The sequence below is a fragment of the Nicotiana sylvestris genome, chromosome 4 (assembly GCF_000393655.2).
Source record: "Nicotiana sylvestris chromosome 4, ASM39365v2, whole genome shotgun sequence".
NCBI lineage: Eukaryota > Viridiplantae > Streptophyta > Magnoliopsida > Solanales > Solanaceae > Nicotiana > Nicotiana sylvestris.
The window spans coordinates 100,062,468-100,078,939 of NC_091060.1; the positions used below are offsets into that span (position 1 = coordinate 100,062,468).

Here is a 16,472-nt window from a genome sequence, read left to right on the forward strand (position 1 = left end):
AGCTATGTTAAAATCTTTTTTTTTATGACCGAGAAATCCTTCTAGGACCAACCCTTAGGACCAATTGCAACCTTCGAAACTCGGGGATAATGGGCCTGCCCCTTTACCCGTCTCCACTTAAATACAAGGCTTAATTTGCATGGTGCAGGGCTCGAACCTGTGACCAAAATCGCAAGCCCCTCAACCCTTGTCACTTGAATACCCTGGGGTAAAATCATAGTACTGTTAAGTATGGAAAGACTGAAGGGTGGTGCACTAACCATGTAAGAGGAGTATATGGGATCTCTGTTTGGAAGCAAATAAAAAACCCTTGGGATTTTTTTTGGGACAATGTTAAGCTGAAAGTTTGAAGTGGAAAGAGAGTTTTAATGTGGGTTTACAGATGGCTAGAAAGAAATTTATGTTGTGTCTTTGCATTGAACAAAAAATTATAATGTTATTTTAACTTGATTTAAATGATATTTGCTTCATCTATTTCACTTAGTTGTAGTTTTTACAATTTCCTTCTGCATATAATGTTGTTTTAATATACCTACTCTTTCTGATACATATACAATACAGTATACATATATAATATGTGTGTGTTATTTATCGTCTTTCTTCATTTGTGCCTTTCTTCAGCAAAAGTGTGCTTTGCGGGTTAAGGTTCCATTCCACGATTTTTGCTAATAAATGAGTCAATGACACAAAATGAATAAAAAACCTAGTGGCAGTAGTGAACCAAGAAATATGTCCTTAAAGCAGTTCTTGTACTTGTCTTAGTAGCATCAATAAATGATACTATGTCTCTGTTGTATTTTTCAAATATAAATTGAACCCACATGTGATTTTTAGCAATTTAGAACTCTTTGGGGAAAGTCAACATGATGTTTAACATTGTTATTAAAAAGCCATCACTTAGCAATGCGAAACGAGGGGTTATCGCTTCATGAACGCTTTAGAGAAGTGTGCTCTTCAAACAATGAAGCCAAAATGATCCATACAAGAAACATTCGATTCTTTACATCTCAACTTTGAGGAATTTGATTAATGTCGTCATTATTGTATATAAAATGCTGAAGTAAGTTATTTTAACAGCAATTTGATTTTTGTAGTAATAAATTCATGTATTTGGTATGTTATAATTTTCCATGAACTGTGCGCTTCACTTCAAAGAAGCACACACTTTACTTGTCGATTTTCACTTTAATTACCATAGATCTTGTCACTTGCACTTTTCCCTTTTAAAAACACTTATGTTTATAGTGTTGATAATTTTCTGTAATTTGAGAATGCAGATTGAAGCAAGGGACCCTGCAAGTGGTGCTTTATATTTTTATAATGAAAGTACTATGAAAAGTCAGTGGGATAGACCTACTGAGGCTCCTGCACTAGTTTCCGGGGTGTGTTCGTTACTTCCTGAATATTGGCAGGAGGTTTTTGATGAATCAACTGGTATGCTATGTATCACAACTTTGCTAGTTGTTTACTTGCTACAAGTTATTTCATTATTTGTGGATGGAGAAAGATTAAATTAGAACACTCCTTATTTTTAAGCCAAAGTCGTAAGCGCCCCCTAAACTTGCTCGCATTTTTCACTTTGACACCTCAATGGACCCATTTTCCTATTAGACACTCCAACCTTAACAAATGTGTACCTATAAAACACAAAATGAAAACCAGTCAAAAAAATACGGCGCGTGTAACTCACACTCGAATATTGTGGCAAATGGATGATCAAGCGATGACATGTGGCATTTGTGCCAAAAGTAATTATTAGAAAAATGCATTTTGGGTTTTAAAAAGAGAAGCTTTTTGAACCTATTTAACTAATTAAAAAAAGCATTTAAAAAAGAAAAGGATGGAACACCACCGCCAACACAAATAACTCTCCTTTTTATTCTTCTTCCTCTTCGAAACCCCCCACCACCCGCTGCCGTTCCCCCACCCCACCAGCAATTATTCCCCCTCTCTTCCCTCTTTTAGGTTCAGTTAAAGAAAAGAGATAAAGGGAAACAAAAATGAAGAGAGTAGGGACGTCGCCGGAATGATTTTCTGATCAAAGCTCCGGTGACCAAACTTTTGCCTAGAATCTTTTCTGTTTCTAGTTCTTCTGTGTCAATTTGTCGATTAGCTAAAGATTCATGTTTTTTCCCACATGGTTCATGTTTTTGTTGGTTATTTTGGTGAAATGAGAAGATGGGGTGGTGGGGGGACAGTGAGGTTTGTGAAGAGGGAGTCTTAACTTGTGAGAATAAAGTAAGGAAATTGAGGTGGTGAGGTGTATAACTGAATGAGTTTGTGTTTGTAATGGAAGAAGAGGTTATGGGGTGGAGTTCTTTGAGGTCCGAAGATGGTCAGTTAGGTTCTTCAATGGCTCTTTGGTGAAATTGAGTATTTTGTTGGCATGCTCTCAAAGTGCTGCCGGTGGTGGTTCTTGGTGGTTCCAGATCAGAAAAGGAAAGCGTGGATGGTGGTTGTGGTGGTAGTAGTGAGGGAGAGCGGCCGTGAAAATTTCCGATGAGGTGGTCGATGGGCGTCAAGCAAAAGCAGAGTAAAAGAGAAAGAGAAAGAGAAAGAGAAAGAGAAAGAGAAAGAGAAAGAGAAAGGAAAACATAAAAGCAATAGAAATGGATTAACCAACTTTGAGATGCTGGACGCGCTCAGAGAGAGTGAAACCTACACACTTCAACATGTCAGCAAAATGTGTCTAATAGGTACTCTTTTTGAGTTGTTAAAGTGTTCAATAGGTACTAATGCTAATTCAAGTGTCAAAATGAAAAATGCGGACAACTTTAGGGGCCCGCTTATGACTTTGGCCTAATTTTTAACTCATTATAATAAATTGAATTAAAAAATATATTTATTATGGTGTTTATAGACCTAGAAAGGCATATGATAAAGTCTCGAGGGAGGTTTTGTGGAGATGTTTGGAGGTTAGCAGCGTTCCGGTAGCGTACACTAAGGTGATTAAGGACATATATGATGGTGCTAAAACTCCGGTGAGGACTACGGGAGGTGACTCGGAACACTTTCCAGTTGTGATGGAGTTGCACCAGGGATTGACTCTTAGCCCGTTCTATTTGCCCTGGCGATGGATGTGCTGACGCTGCACATTCAAGGGGAGGTGCCATGGTGCATGTTATTTATCGATGACATAGTGCTGATTGACGAGACGCGAGGCGGGGTTAATGCGAGGCTGGAGGTTTGAAGATAAACCTTAGAGTCTAAAGGTTTCAAGTTGAGCAAGACCAAAACGGGATGCTTGGAGTGCAAGTTCAGTGACAAGACTCATGAAGCAAATGTGGATATGAAGCTTGATACTCAAGTCATCCTGAGGAGGGATAGTTTGAAGTATTTTGGGTTTATAATCCAAGGTGACAGAGAGATTGACGATGAGGTCTCTTATCGTATTGGTGGGGGTGGACGAAATGGAGGCTCACATCTGGTGTTTTGTGTGATAAGAATGTGCCACATAGACTTAAGGGTAAGTTCTACAGAGTGGTGTTTAGACCTACTATGTTGTATGAGGCTGCGTGTTGGCCAGTCAAGAACTCCCATATTCAGAAGATGAAAGTAGCAGAAATGAGGATGCCGGGATAGATGTATGGGCATGGTATACCAGGAGAGATAAGATTAGGAATGAAGTTATTCGGGATGAAGTGAGAGTGGCCCCCGTGGAGGACAAGATGCGGGAGTTGAGGCTAAGATGGTTCGGGCACGTGAAGAGGAGTACTGATGCTCCTGTTAGGAGGTGTGAGATGATGGCTATGACGGGTCTGAGAAGAGGTAGAGGTAGACCAAAGAAGTATTGAGAAGAGGTGATTAGGCAGGACATGATGCTATTCAAGCTCACTGAGGACATGACCTAGGATAGAAGGGTGTGGAGGTTGAGAAATTAGGGTAGACGACTAGCAGGTAGTCGAGAGTTCCCCGTTCTTTACTAGTAGTATTAGTAGCACTCTTGTATTTTTTGTATTCTTTGATCTCTAGTATTTACCTGTTGTTTCGTTCCATTCGTGTATCGTATTTCCCTTATTGTTACTATTTGATGCCACTTTTTCTTTTGCGGCTTCTCTTCTTCTCCCTTTTTTCCTTTCGTCTTTTGTCTCCCTCTTCTTTCTTCCTCATCCTTCTTTCTTTCTTCCTCCTTCTTCTTCCTCTTTTTTTTTTTTTTGATAAGGTACTCCCGTATACAAGAAGTACACCAAAAAGTATAGAATTTACATCAGAACATGATTCTCTACAAAAGACGCCCAATCTTCCATACAAATAGGGGCTATATGAGTGCACCAAAAAGCGATCAAATACAAAAGACTATTCTTAAGATGTGAAAAAGGAGACTCAATCCCCTCAAAAGCTCTCCTATTTTCTCTCCCCCCAAACTATCCACATGAGAGCTAACGGGGCAAACTTCCACGCCTTTTTCTTTCTTCTTCTACGGAAACCGGCCTAGCTATATAGCATTTCCTTTACAATGCTTGGCATCACCCATTGAACACCAAAAAAGTTCATGATCGCCCTCCACAAAGCCGAGGACACAGGGCAATGCAACAAAAGATGATCAACTTCTTCCCCTGAGCTTTTACACATATAGCACCAACTAACAAGTGTAATTGCCCTCTTTCGCAGATTCTCAACAGTCAAAATCACTCCCTCGCCGCTAGCCATGCGAAAAAGCACACCTTTGTAGGCGCCTTAGGAATCCAGATCGAGGAGTATGGAAAAGAGACCTCCTCTCTCACCAACATACTCTGGTAAAAGGACTTTACGGTGAACAGACCATCGCCACGCAAACCTATCTCCAGGAATCACATGATGGCTGAGGCCTGTCTTGCCCATATAGTAGTGTCAATAAGTCTTGGAGCTCCGCAATCTCCCAATCTTGCATGATCCTTCTAAATGAGAGGTTCCATACTACCCCCCCTACATGCTCCTTACGAATCTGTTGGACCATCAATTCCTTCTGGTTTGAAACTCTGAAGACGTGGTTGAAAGAGACCCTCAGAGTATCCTCTCCACACCACCTATGATTCCAAAAGCTGATTCTCCTTCATCGCCTACCCTGTAAGAGATGTTGCCACTGAAGGATTCCCAATTCTTCATGCTCCTCCACATGCCACACCCGAAAGGTGTTGTGATTGCCTTGGTCCTCCAACCCCCTCCCGTGGAATCGTACTTTTTTACTATGGCCTCCCTCCACCCCGAATCTCCACAACCATTTCCCCAACAAAGCTCTGTTGAATACCTTAAGATCTTTTACTCCAAGTCCACCCCACTTCTTTGGGGAAGTGACTGTCTGCCAATTCAGTAGATGATACTTTCTAGTTCCATCCGCTGCATCCCAAAGAAAATTCCTTTGAAGCCGCTATAGTTTTTCTGTGATGCTGACAGGAGCTTGCAACAGGGACAAGTAATAGGTGGGCATACTCGATAAAGTGCTTTTAATGAGCACTTCCTTTCCGCCTTTTGACAAGTACCGTTTCTGCCAGCCTGCTAATCTTTTTTCAACCCTTTTGATTACTGGATTCCAAACCGTAGTATCCTTATATGAAGCGCCCAATGAGAGACCCAGGTAAGTAGTGGGAAGGGAGCCCACCTTACATCTGAGAACATAAGACAAAGCATCGATGTTAGCAACCTCACCCACCGGGAAAATCTCACACTTGCCGAGATTGATTTTGAGACCTGATACTATCTGAAACCACTGCAGGACCTGCTTCAGGTAGGTCAATTGATCCATATCGGCATCACAGAAAACCAGGGTGTCATTCGCAAAGAGCAAATGAGAGACTCTTCGGGCACTGGACACCCCGATCGGAGCTGAGAATCCTCTCAGGAAGCCTCCGCCCGCCGCTCGATCCATCATTTTACTCAAAGCATCCATCACTAGAATGAATAACATGGGGGATAGGGGGGTCTCCTTGCCTGAGACCCCTGGAGCTGCTAAAGAAACCACACGGGCTACCATTAACCAGGATAGAGAATCCGACTGAGGAAATGCAGAACTTGATCAATCCCCTCCATCTTGCTCCAAACCCCATCCGCATCATAGTGAAATCCAGGAACTCCCAATTGACATGGTCAAAAGCCTTCTCAAGGTCCAACTTGCATAGTAAGCCGAAATCTCTATTTTTCCTTCTGGAGTCTACAAGTTCATTTGCCACCAAAGCGGCATCCAGGATCTGCCTACCTTCCACAAACGCATTCTGGGAGGACGAAACAGACACGTCATGAACCTTCTTGAGTCTATTGGAAAGCACTTTAGAAATAATCTTGTAAATGCTCCCCACGAGACTAATAGGCCTGTAGTCACTGATAGATGATGCACCTTCTTTCTTAGGCACAATAGTAATAAAAGAAGCATTGATACTTCTCTCAAAAACACCATTCACATGGAAGTATTCAATGGCTTCCATCAACTCCCCTTGATGGTGTCCCAACAGAGCTCGAAAAAGGCCATGGAGAAACCATCAGGGCCGAGGGCCTTATCACCAGCACAACTCGACACAGCCTCGTGCACCTCCTCCTCCTCGAAAGCCCTTTCTAGCCACTCACTCTCTCCCTCCCCTATATGGTTGAACTCTATTCCCCCCAAAGTCGGCCTCCAACTAACTTCCTCTTTGTATAAGTTCTCATAAAACCCCACTATCGCCCCTTTTACCTCCTCCTCTCCCTCAATCCTCACCCCATCCACAACTAAGGACTCTATGAAGTTTCTCCTTCGATTTGCAACCGCCACCCTGTGGAAAAATTTGGTATTCGAATCCCCTTTCTTTAACCACAGCGCCCTCGATTTTTGCCGCCAACTAGTCTCCTGAGCTATTGCTAACTCGACTATTTCCTTCTTAACCTCCCCCAATCTCTCTTTCTCAGATTCATCTAACTCCCTCGCCCCTTCCCCTCTCTCTAGATCCCCCAATTCATGCATAAGCTCCCTCATTTTAACCTCTACCCTCCCAAAAACCTCCTTATTCCACCTAATAATATCTTCCTTGAGCAATTTAAGTTTCTTCGAAAGACGAAATGAAGGTGTCCTTGATACCCCGTAGCTTGTCCACCATTCTTTCACCTTGTCACCAAATCCTGGCACCTTCAAAAACAACATCTCTACCTCTCCAGGTAGGGCTAAGGTCTATGTACACACTACCCTCCCCAGATCCCACTTGTGGGATTATACTGGTATGTTGTTGTTGTTGTTTTCTTTGTAGGCTGATCCTTTTTTTAATGTAATCTTGATACAATTGCTATTTCTCAAAAGATTTTGGCTTCCACCTTTTCTGGATGATTGCTCTAGCAGGAATCATTTCATTGTTTTGTTACATATGGAAATGCTCTTTTCAAGAAGATAATAAGTGAAAAAGTAGTGTTGTATTCTGGGCCGGGCCCGGGCCTTCTTGGGCCAAATGGGCCTGGGCTCTGGCGGTCCCGGGCTTCGTGGGCTCAACGGGTGGAACCGGCCCGTGACGGGCCTAAGCCCACATGGTCCTGCGCTTAACGGGCCGGGCTCGTGGGCTTCCCGGGCCTAGCGGTTTTTTTTTTTTTTTTTAAGGCAATTTCTTGTAGTATCATGGGTATATTAAAAATATATATGTAGTATATATGTAGATCTAATTATTAAAGTGCTTGACGAAAAAGAAAACAAAACAATAGTAAAACACTAAATTGTCATGCATAATATATTGTCTTGTAGTATATATATTGTATCTTATGTATATATATTATAACTTATTACTTATATATTTTCTTGTAGTATATATTGTATGTTATGTATATATATTCTCTTATATATTTTTTTGTAGTATATATTGTATCTTATGTATATATATTCTCTTATATATTTTCTTGTAGTATATATATTGTATCTTATGTATATATATTCTCTTATATATTTTCTTGTAGTATATATATTGTATCTTATGTATATATATTCTCTTATATATTTTCTTGTAGTATATATTGTATGTTATGTATATATTGTAGCTTATAAATAATTCTAAGTAAAGACAAAGAAATATTGCGAAAAGATATTCAAGGGTAGAAGCAATAAATTTTATTACCAAAAATGGCATATCTTTCTTAGTCATCCTTCCCCCAATGGAATGAGCACAACAAGGTACTAATACCACCATTAGAAGGAAAAAAAACTAAGGAAGATGTGCCAAAATACAAGTTACATATTAGTCTATGTATTATCTCTAACAAATCTCATAAATCCTTCAAGGTTCGGAGGAGGTTGCGTTGGTGGTGGTGGAAAAGAAGCTTGTTCATCACCACTTCCGGGCGAAGCCGAATCCTCCGCAAGTTCCGCTATCATTTCTTCATAAGCTTCATCTATCGCCGGTTGTGCTTCTGCAATTCCAAAGTTTCTTCTTTCCGAGCGGATCCAATCTCTAAACAGTACTGATTTTTCCAAGCTATCCCTCATAGACGCTCTATGATCACCTATTTGCAGTCTTGCTTGACTGAAAGCGCTCTCTGATGCAACAGTTGAAGCTTGAATTGATAAAATATCCCGAGCCATCCTTGCAAGAACCGGAAAATGTTTTTCCCTTGCCTTCCACCATTCCAAAAGATCAAAAGAGCCGTCTGGATTCTCCTTTTCAAGTCCCTGAGACAAATAAACTTGAAGCTCATTTAGATGTGAAGTTTCATCATAATTATCACCTTGAGAACCCCTGAACTCCGTCCAAGATTTAAGAGCTTTTAAGCCCGCAGCTCTTTTAGACGATTGTGAGCTAGACGAAGTAGGGGTTGGAATAGTTGGCGTAGCATGCTCTAAGGCAAGTTGATAAGCATTATAAACTGTTTGAGCATTAATTTTAATTGAGGCTTTTGCATCTGCAAGTGTAGCAACTTCCTCATTTGAAAGATCTAAAGCCTTGTAAATATTTGAATACCAAAAATGAGGACCTCCCAATTTCATTGTAGGATTTAGCATTGCAGCAAGACCATAAATAGGAGGGATAGGAAAAAAATATTTTTTAAACTTTTGTTTCATTTCATTTATAGCAAGTTCATAAATGTCCCCACCCTCACCAAATTCAACAAACAAATCAGATAGTGCTGCAATATAAACTAAACAGTTTGAAATAGTAGGATAATATTGCCCAGAAAATGCATTTGTAGCAATTTGAAAATGTTCTAAAAAATCTAAAAGAATTTTAACATTCGTCCAATCTTGAGTAGTAAGCATTTCATCATCATCCTCACCACCTACCCGAGAATTAAACGTTGCATTAATTGGGTTTCTATATTCATATGCAACTACTAAACTTTCGTACATACAATTCCATCTAGTCGGGCAAGGTTTAGGAACCTTTCTTTCTCTAAGGCCATATTCATCACATTTTTTAAAATACTCTCTAAGTCTACTTCTACGGTTTGAATAAAAAAGCCAATTAAGAGCCATTCTAACCTTTTCAATTTCTATGTTTAATATTCGCATACCATCACCGACAATTAAATGATAAATATGACAAATACATCTAACATGGAAAATATTAGTAAATGCAGGATTTAGTGTTGTTGTAAGCATGCCTATAGCACTAGTGTTACTAGAAGCATTATCCATAGAAATTGCCATTATTTTATCGCTAAAGCAAAAATATCTACAAATATCTGCAACAGTGTTAGCTATAAACTTACCTGTGTGACGCGAATTAATTATTCTATATGCAATTATGCGTTTTTGCATTATCCATTCCTCATCTATCCAATGACTTGTAACAGTTAGATAATCACAATCATTACCACTTCTACCAATATCAGTAGTAATAGAAATCCGATTAGGTATATGAGTAAATAAATACCGCAAATATTGTTCATATTCATGTTTGAATTTATAAATATCACTCTTAACTGTTGCGCGAGGCCAACCTTTATAAGTAGGATTAAAAACTCTTCTAATATAATGAACCCAATTAGGATTAGAAGCAAAAGTATAAGGTAAGCACATAACAGTAATCATCTTTGCTAATTCTTCACGATCTCTATTTGGATCGTAATATAAAATACCTCCGGTGACAGTGTTAATTCCTGGTTGAACTAGATTTGAACCTGTACTAGGGTTAACCGCAGAATCTACACTTGTCCCCTCTAGCTGCGCTTTCATTTGAAAAAATCTAGCCTTATCTCTAGGGTGTGTTTTTATGTGCCTAGTCAAACTACCCGTGCCGCTACGGTCTCCAGTATATTTATGCGCCATTAATTTCCCACAAGTTTTACACTTAGCCTTATTTTGTTCTCTTACTTGAGTAAAAAAATTCCAAACTAATGATGTTTCTAGGCGTTTAGCAGGTTCTCTATTAAAAGTAGGAGTTTCTACAGGTGGGTCGACGTTGGGTTATTAAGAGGACTAGTAGGTGTATCATCTAAATCCGGTGCTTGGGTTTCATCATCATCCTCATTTTCCTCATTATTTTCTAAGATAGTTTCATTAGGATAAAGAGCATTCATAATTTCATCATCTAATCTTTCACCTGGTGCAACATTATGGTAAAATTCACTATCGGTAAATTGAAAACAAGGGTGATCACTATCAAGAATTAAAGAAGGAGGAGGACGTCTAGGTTGGCGACTACTTTCAACTTGCTTATCTTTTCTAGGTCGGGGAGCCGGGGGAAGGGTAGTTGGTTGGCCACTACTTTCACTGGTTTTATCTTTTCCTTTACCAAACATTTTTTTCAAAGAAAATGCCATATTAATTATAATTATGCAATCTAAACCACACAAAAATATATTCTTAAAACGTAAGAGTTGAAACGAGTTTACCGGATTGCCGAACAACTTCTTGAAAATTGAAAATCGTTGAACACTTGAAAACTTCAATTCAACAACTTCACAACTTTTCACGAAATTTCAACAATAGATTAAGTAATTGTAGTAGAGAGATTGAGAGATATTGATGAATTGGTGAATAAAAATAAAAGAATGAGGGGGTATTTATAGTTGAGAAATGGGGAAAAGTGTAATTATATAAAGTTTGGGGGCCAAATGGCCATTTTCTAAACTACCAAACGGTCAAAAAAAGCCCCAAACGGCTACTTTTTAAATATGGCCGTTGGGCTGTTTCTTAAAAAAAAAATTGTTTTTTTTAAAATTATAGCCGTTAGGCCCGCTGGGCCCGGACCAGGCCCGCCAGCCGGTCCCGGGCTAAACGGTCCCGGGCTCGTGGGCTTACCAAAGAAGACCAGCCCGCCTCGGGCTTTAAGAGACCACCAGGACCGGCCCACCAGGCCCGGCCCACCAGGCCCGTGAGGCCCGTCAAGACCGCGGGCCCGGTCCGGTCCGGTTCGGGATCGGCCCACAGTGCAGCATTATGAAAAAGGGCTGCTATAGTAATTTATCTTCGTTGATAAATATAGGACCTTTCAAATGTAAAAAGAAAAAACAAAGAAAGAAGCAAAGAAAGACAGGGTGATTCATACCAACAAATAAATGCTAGGGTCATATTCCTGAACTACCTTTACTTTTTACATTGGGAAAACCTTAAGTGCACAATGATTGTGTAAAAGTTGATAATTTCAAAGGATCTGAAGAAAGAGAAATGATCATCTCTAATGCTACCAAAAAGCGAGGCACTGATTGCTGGCAAGTCCGGCAACTCAAGTGAAGAACTATACAAGAATAGTTCTAGGCTCAAGCCAGGGGCAACTATCATTAACTTTTCCTGACCTACCAGATCCAAGCCAAGATCCAAGTGGTCATTTATTTGTAGGTTACAGCATATGAAACTATTGTTCCTCACAAAAGTGTCATATTTATTGGTACGATGAATTATGGACAACTTCCTATTTGTAAGTCTGAAGCTCATTGACCGTTTGACGTTAATGGAAGGACTTGGGGATATAGCGGACTGATTTCAGACCAAATCACAACCCTTTTATATACTTTCTGATGCTTTACAACTTCAGCTTAAATGATCCTTATTTATCTACTCGTGCTACAAGAGATCATTAAGAGTAAAATGATTAGATTTCATTTGTACTGCTTGTAGGTGTTTTGAAGGGTAAGCGATCTCTGTACAGCTGCTAAAGTACAGAGATGTAACAATCAAGATGTAAATGATGATGATAGCATGTTAGATTTCATCAAATCACTACAGGAATAGGGTTATGTACAGATGGGAGCCCTTCTTTTTTGCTTTTGTATAGGGGGTTCCTAGACTTTGTAATGTCAAGCACCATCTCGCGCTTGCCTTTTAAAATACTTTACCTGTTAAAAAGAAAAAGCAAACTATTAGTACTTGTGTTTTCTGTAGCAATGCAAAATAGTTCCCTTTAAAAGCAATCTACTCTCGTAAGTCAAAAGAAGCTGAAGTGCTTCAACTTGTAAATCTAGGGACTAAAGTTGTGATGAACCGTAAACACTGGGATGTGAAGTACAATTTGGCAAGTTGCTCAGTGTACACAATCTACTCTCAATGCTAGAACAGAAATTCCTTTAAGTTGGAGACAGATACAACTTTTACATCTGTATATATCTCATAAATAATCTCGATATGGTATGTTTTGCGAGGCTTAGTCTTCTTTTTCCTTTTTCTTTGTTTCATAAGTAAAAACCAAAAGAAGCTGAAGTGCTTCAACTTGTAAATCTAGCAACTAAAGTTGTGATGAACCTTAAACACTGGGATGTGAAGTACAATTTGGCAAGTTGCTCAGTGTACAGAACACATATATGAAAACTGCAATTTGATAAGTCGGTCTCTGTCTCTCGACCTTTGGTGACATACTGTCGATCATCTTGATATTCTTCCTTTTTTCTTGTTTAATTTTTTCTCATTTGCATTTTGCTGTAAGTATATCCTGATACATTATGTTAAAAAGCTATGTTTTAGAATAATAGACGAAGGTGCAGTAACACTTAGGATGAATGTGCTGATTTTCCAATCCCCTAAATCCAGAGGTCCGGTTACATTTCTCCTTTATCATAATGAGACATCTCTATTGTGTCATTGCCCAACTATGCATGAATTTTCGACCATGGGGTCCCTGTGCATCATAGGTTTAACAAGCGTTTTTTCTTTCTCTTTATGAACTGGTGAGAGGTGTAACTATCAGTAATTTTGAGTCCCTTTACTGCTAGACAAATAAAAAAAAGAATCTTATTTAAAGTATCAGACTTCTAGTCACGATTTTGATTATTATTACTATCTAATCATCAAAGTACTCCAAGTGCAGACTTTGTTGAATGAGATCCTGACATTTTCATATCATATTGAACCTGTGTTTTCTATTTTACAAACTGTGTTTGCAGGTCAAAAGTACTACTATAATTCAAAGACGAATGTATCACAATGGGTGCATCCTTCTAAACCACAGCAGGTTGCCACGCAGCACCATGATACAGCAGTTTCCAGCAATGCAACTATTGTAACTTGGGGTAACCAAGCTTCCACTTTCCAGAGATGCATTGAATGTGGTGGATGGGGTGTGGGCCTTGTACAGTCCTGGGGTTATTGCAAACACTGCACTCGGTATGCTGTCAATGTATATATTTTTCTCTTTTGACATTTTTATGTTTATTTGTCTTTGTTCTCGTATAATTCTACCACGTACAAGTACTTCTCGAGCATGATTCTGATGGAACTTGCACTTTTGTCACAGCTGTTAGGACTTTCTTGTTTTTGCACTCCTATTTGCTTGTTGTTTATGTACTGCACCGCCTATATCCAGTATCTACTTCAGGCAATTGAATTAGAAGGGTTCTTTGAGTTTACTGTTTTCGGCTTTGTGAAGTAATTTGAGTATCCAGTCAAAAACCTCAAGGGAATAGTGGAGTGGCCCAAGACATTGTAAACCTCTTTAGAAACCCTTGCACAACCAATGAGGGACAAGTGTATTTTTTAGCACTCTCGCGTACACTTCATTTCTAGAGTTGTCACGTGGATTGAAGACTTTTCTGTGTCATTTTTTTAGAAGACTTAAGAGTGGACCTGATGTAAAGAGAGATCAAACTCATTAGGATAAAGAGTGGGATTCTAGTTGTGAGAGCACTTAACATGCTAAGACGACCGGAACAAAGTTAGTGGCTCAATCAGCTGAGTTGCAAGAAAAGCCTAGAATAACAAAGTAGGTAGAGAGACGACGTTTTGTGCAAATGGGCTTACCAAAATTCAACTCTGATAGCATGTCAAATACATTTCTGTGAAAAGAGAGTGCTTCGGCACTTAAGCTATGAAGCGAAGCTCATGTACATTGCTTCCTGTGGGTGAGGCGAGGCGACATTAAAGACGCGGGCGCTTCAATCTGTGAAGCAATCACTTCTTTTTATAGAAAAAGCGCAAATTTGAAGACGCATTCTTCTCAAGAATCTCAACAAAGGAGAAATGTTTTTCTTCTTCTTCTTCCTCTCTTCTTCTCCGTCGAATTTCAATGGATTGGGTTGGGAAACTGATTATTTTTCTTCTCTGAAAAAGTAAGAATTTTTATGGGGAAGAAGCTGCCCTTTTTTTTTTTTCTTCCTCTCTTCTACCTTCGAATTTCACTGGTGGGAAAGAAGCTGATTTCTTTTTTCTTCTCTGAATCTGTCAACTGAAGAGGAAGGTGGATGCTTTATATTTTCTCCTTTTCAATTTATATAATTTATTACTATGTCTTTCTTTGTCTTTTTTTTTTTTTGTTATTTAAAATTGTATTAAATAGTTATAAATTCAGTTTGTATAATTGATTAGTTTGTATAATTTCTTTCAGCATTTTAGATAGTGTTAAAGATAACTTTTCAGCTATTTCACTTTGTATAATTGATTATTTTAATTGAATTAAAAATTAAGCTTTCACTTCAATGAAGAGAGCGCTTTGCTTCTCACAATGTGGGCCCTTTTTGCTTTCGAAAATACTGGTGAAATAGTTCCAGCATTTTTCCCAAGACATTAAGGCAGTGGGTGGAGTGCCTCAAGACGTCATAAATCCCTTTGGAAACCCTTACAGAACAATCAAGGGACAAGTGTATTTTCTTCCTCACTGTATTATGTTTGAGGAGAAAAAGAGCAAGTTTGAGACTCTACTTTATAAAGTTAAAGAAATTCTAGTGCCTCTGCTTGTTTAGATTTCAAGTTCCTCTTTTGTCTTGTTTAAGCTATACAAAGAACTCTGAATCAAAAAGCTAATCCATAGCAAATAACTATGTTGTGTTGTAACTCCCTTGTTAGTAGTGGTACTTTAGATTTTAAAACAGCCAGTAAAACCCTTGGAACATGGTATCCGTGAACATGGTTATAGTCCACTCAATTAAACCATTAAGTTTGCATCATTTGAAACTTCATCGTTGTCATTGACCTTGAACAAATAAATATAAGTATTGACCGGAGTCCATCGACAAATTTGGGAGAAAAATTGAGATTTTGATTTCTCAAAATCAAAAATAAAACAGATTTAGGACAATGAAAGAATCATGTAAGTTTTTCACAGAATATCTCTCAAAATTTATAATATTTTTATAGCTCTATTTTTTATTAGTCGAATCCCCGCACCCGTATCCATATCCGGATCCGCACTCCCGAATCTTAAAATTTAGATTTTACCGAATCCGATACTCGGATCCGTCCCCGTATCGGATACCCACACCCGAGTCCGAGCAACTTAGACTGTCACCACCACCACCACCAACAACAACAAAAAACCGAGTGTAATACCACAAGTGAGGTCTGAGGGGAATAGTGTGTACGCAATCTTACCCCTACCTTGTGTAGGTAGAGAGGCTGTTTGAGTTTTACCGTCTCCCAGAAACAAAAATATCTCCACAATCTTGGCTTGAGAAATAGAATTAAGACACATTTGAGGGGGCATTTTGTAGACTTAAATAAATAAATAAATAAAAGTATTCCCTGGCTAATAGCTAAGCATTTAAAGGAGTGGTTTTCTCAAATTCAGCGATCATACTTATCTAGGATGCATCATTCTTCTGAATGTTGATACTATTTTGGATGCAGAGTTCTCAAGCTTCCTCAAAGCCACTATCTGTCAGCAAATGTGGAGAGACAACAGCAAACACTTGGCAATGCAGGTGCCACAGAAGACACTGACAAAAAGTTTGAGGGACAGAGGTATGCTGCGTGTTCACTGTTCAAGTCTATAATATTTTAAACAACTTTACCGGTACGCTTTGCTGGTGTTTAAAGAAAACCCTTGGGCTTCTCTGGTGCTGATTACTGTTATTAAGCCTCTCCTTTATCCCTTTTTTCTTTCCCAACATCCCCAAGGGAAGGGCTCGTTGGTGGTATTAAGGGAGGTGTGTACCTGAAGATAATTTTATTGAAGGGGAAAGAAAAGAGCCTGTTACCTTTTCTGGAAATTGAAGTGGAGGAATATTAAGTCTGATATGGATTCAGAAAGTATAGTTTCTTGTCCTCAATTAAGGTCACAGAATTCAAATTTCTCTCGTATTTTTCTTCTTTTTGTATACTTTTTTCTTCTTCTGGATCTTTAAGAGAAAATGAGAGGAACTAAGCATGCGTGAATATTAAAGTTGAGCGTCAGATCCTGATTCTTCAC

The 16,472-nt window shown here is 39.0% G+C and overlaps 1 protein-coding gene across 2 annotated transcripts in view; it reads left to right on the forward strand.

Moving 5' to 3' along the window:
• LOC104234057 (uncharacterized) overlaps positions 1-16,472 on the forward strand; it is a 34,797-nt gene that overhangs the window by 8,021 nt on the left and 10,304 nt on the right. For both annotated transcript variants that reach the window (XM_070172129.1, XM_009787551.2), the window contains 3 exons: positions 1,278-1,434; positions 13,237-13,456; positions 15,911-16,024. In XM_070172129.1, coding sequence (XP_070028230.1) covers positions 1,278-1,434; positions 13,237-13,456; positions 15,911-16,024 — 491 coding nt within the window. The remainder of the gene's footprint in view (positions 1-1,277; positions 1,435-13,236; positions 13,457-15,910; positions 16,025-16,472) is intronic.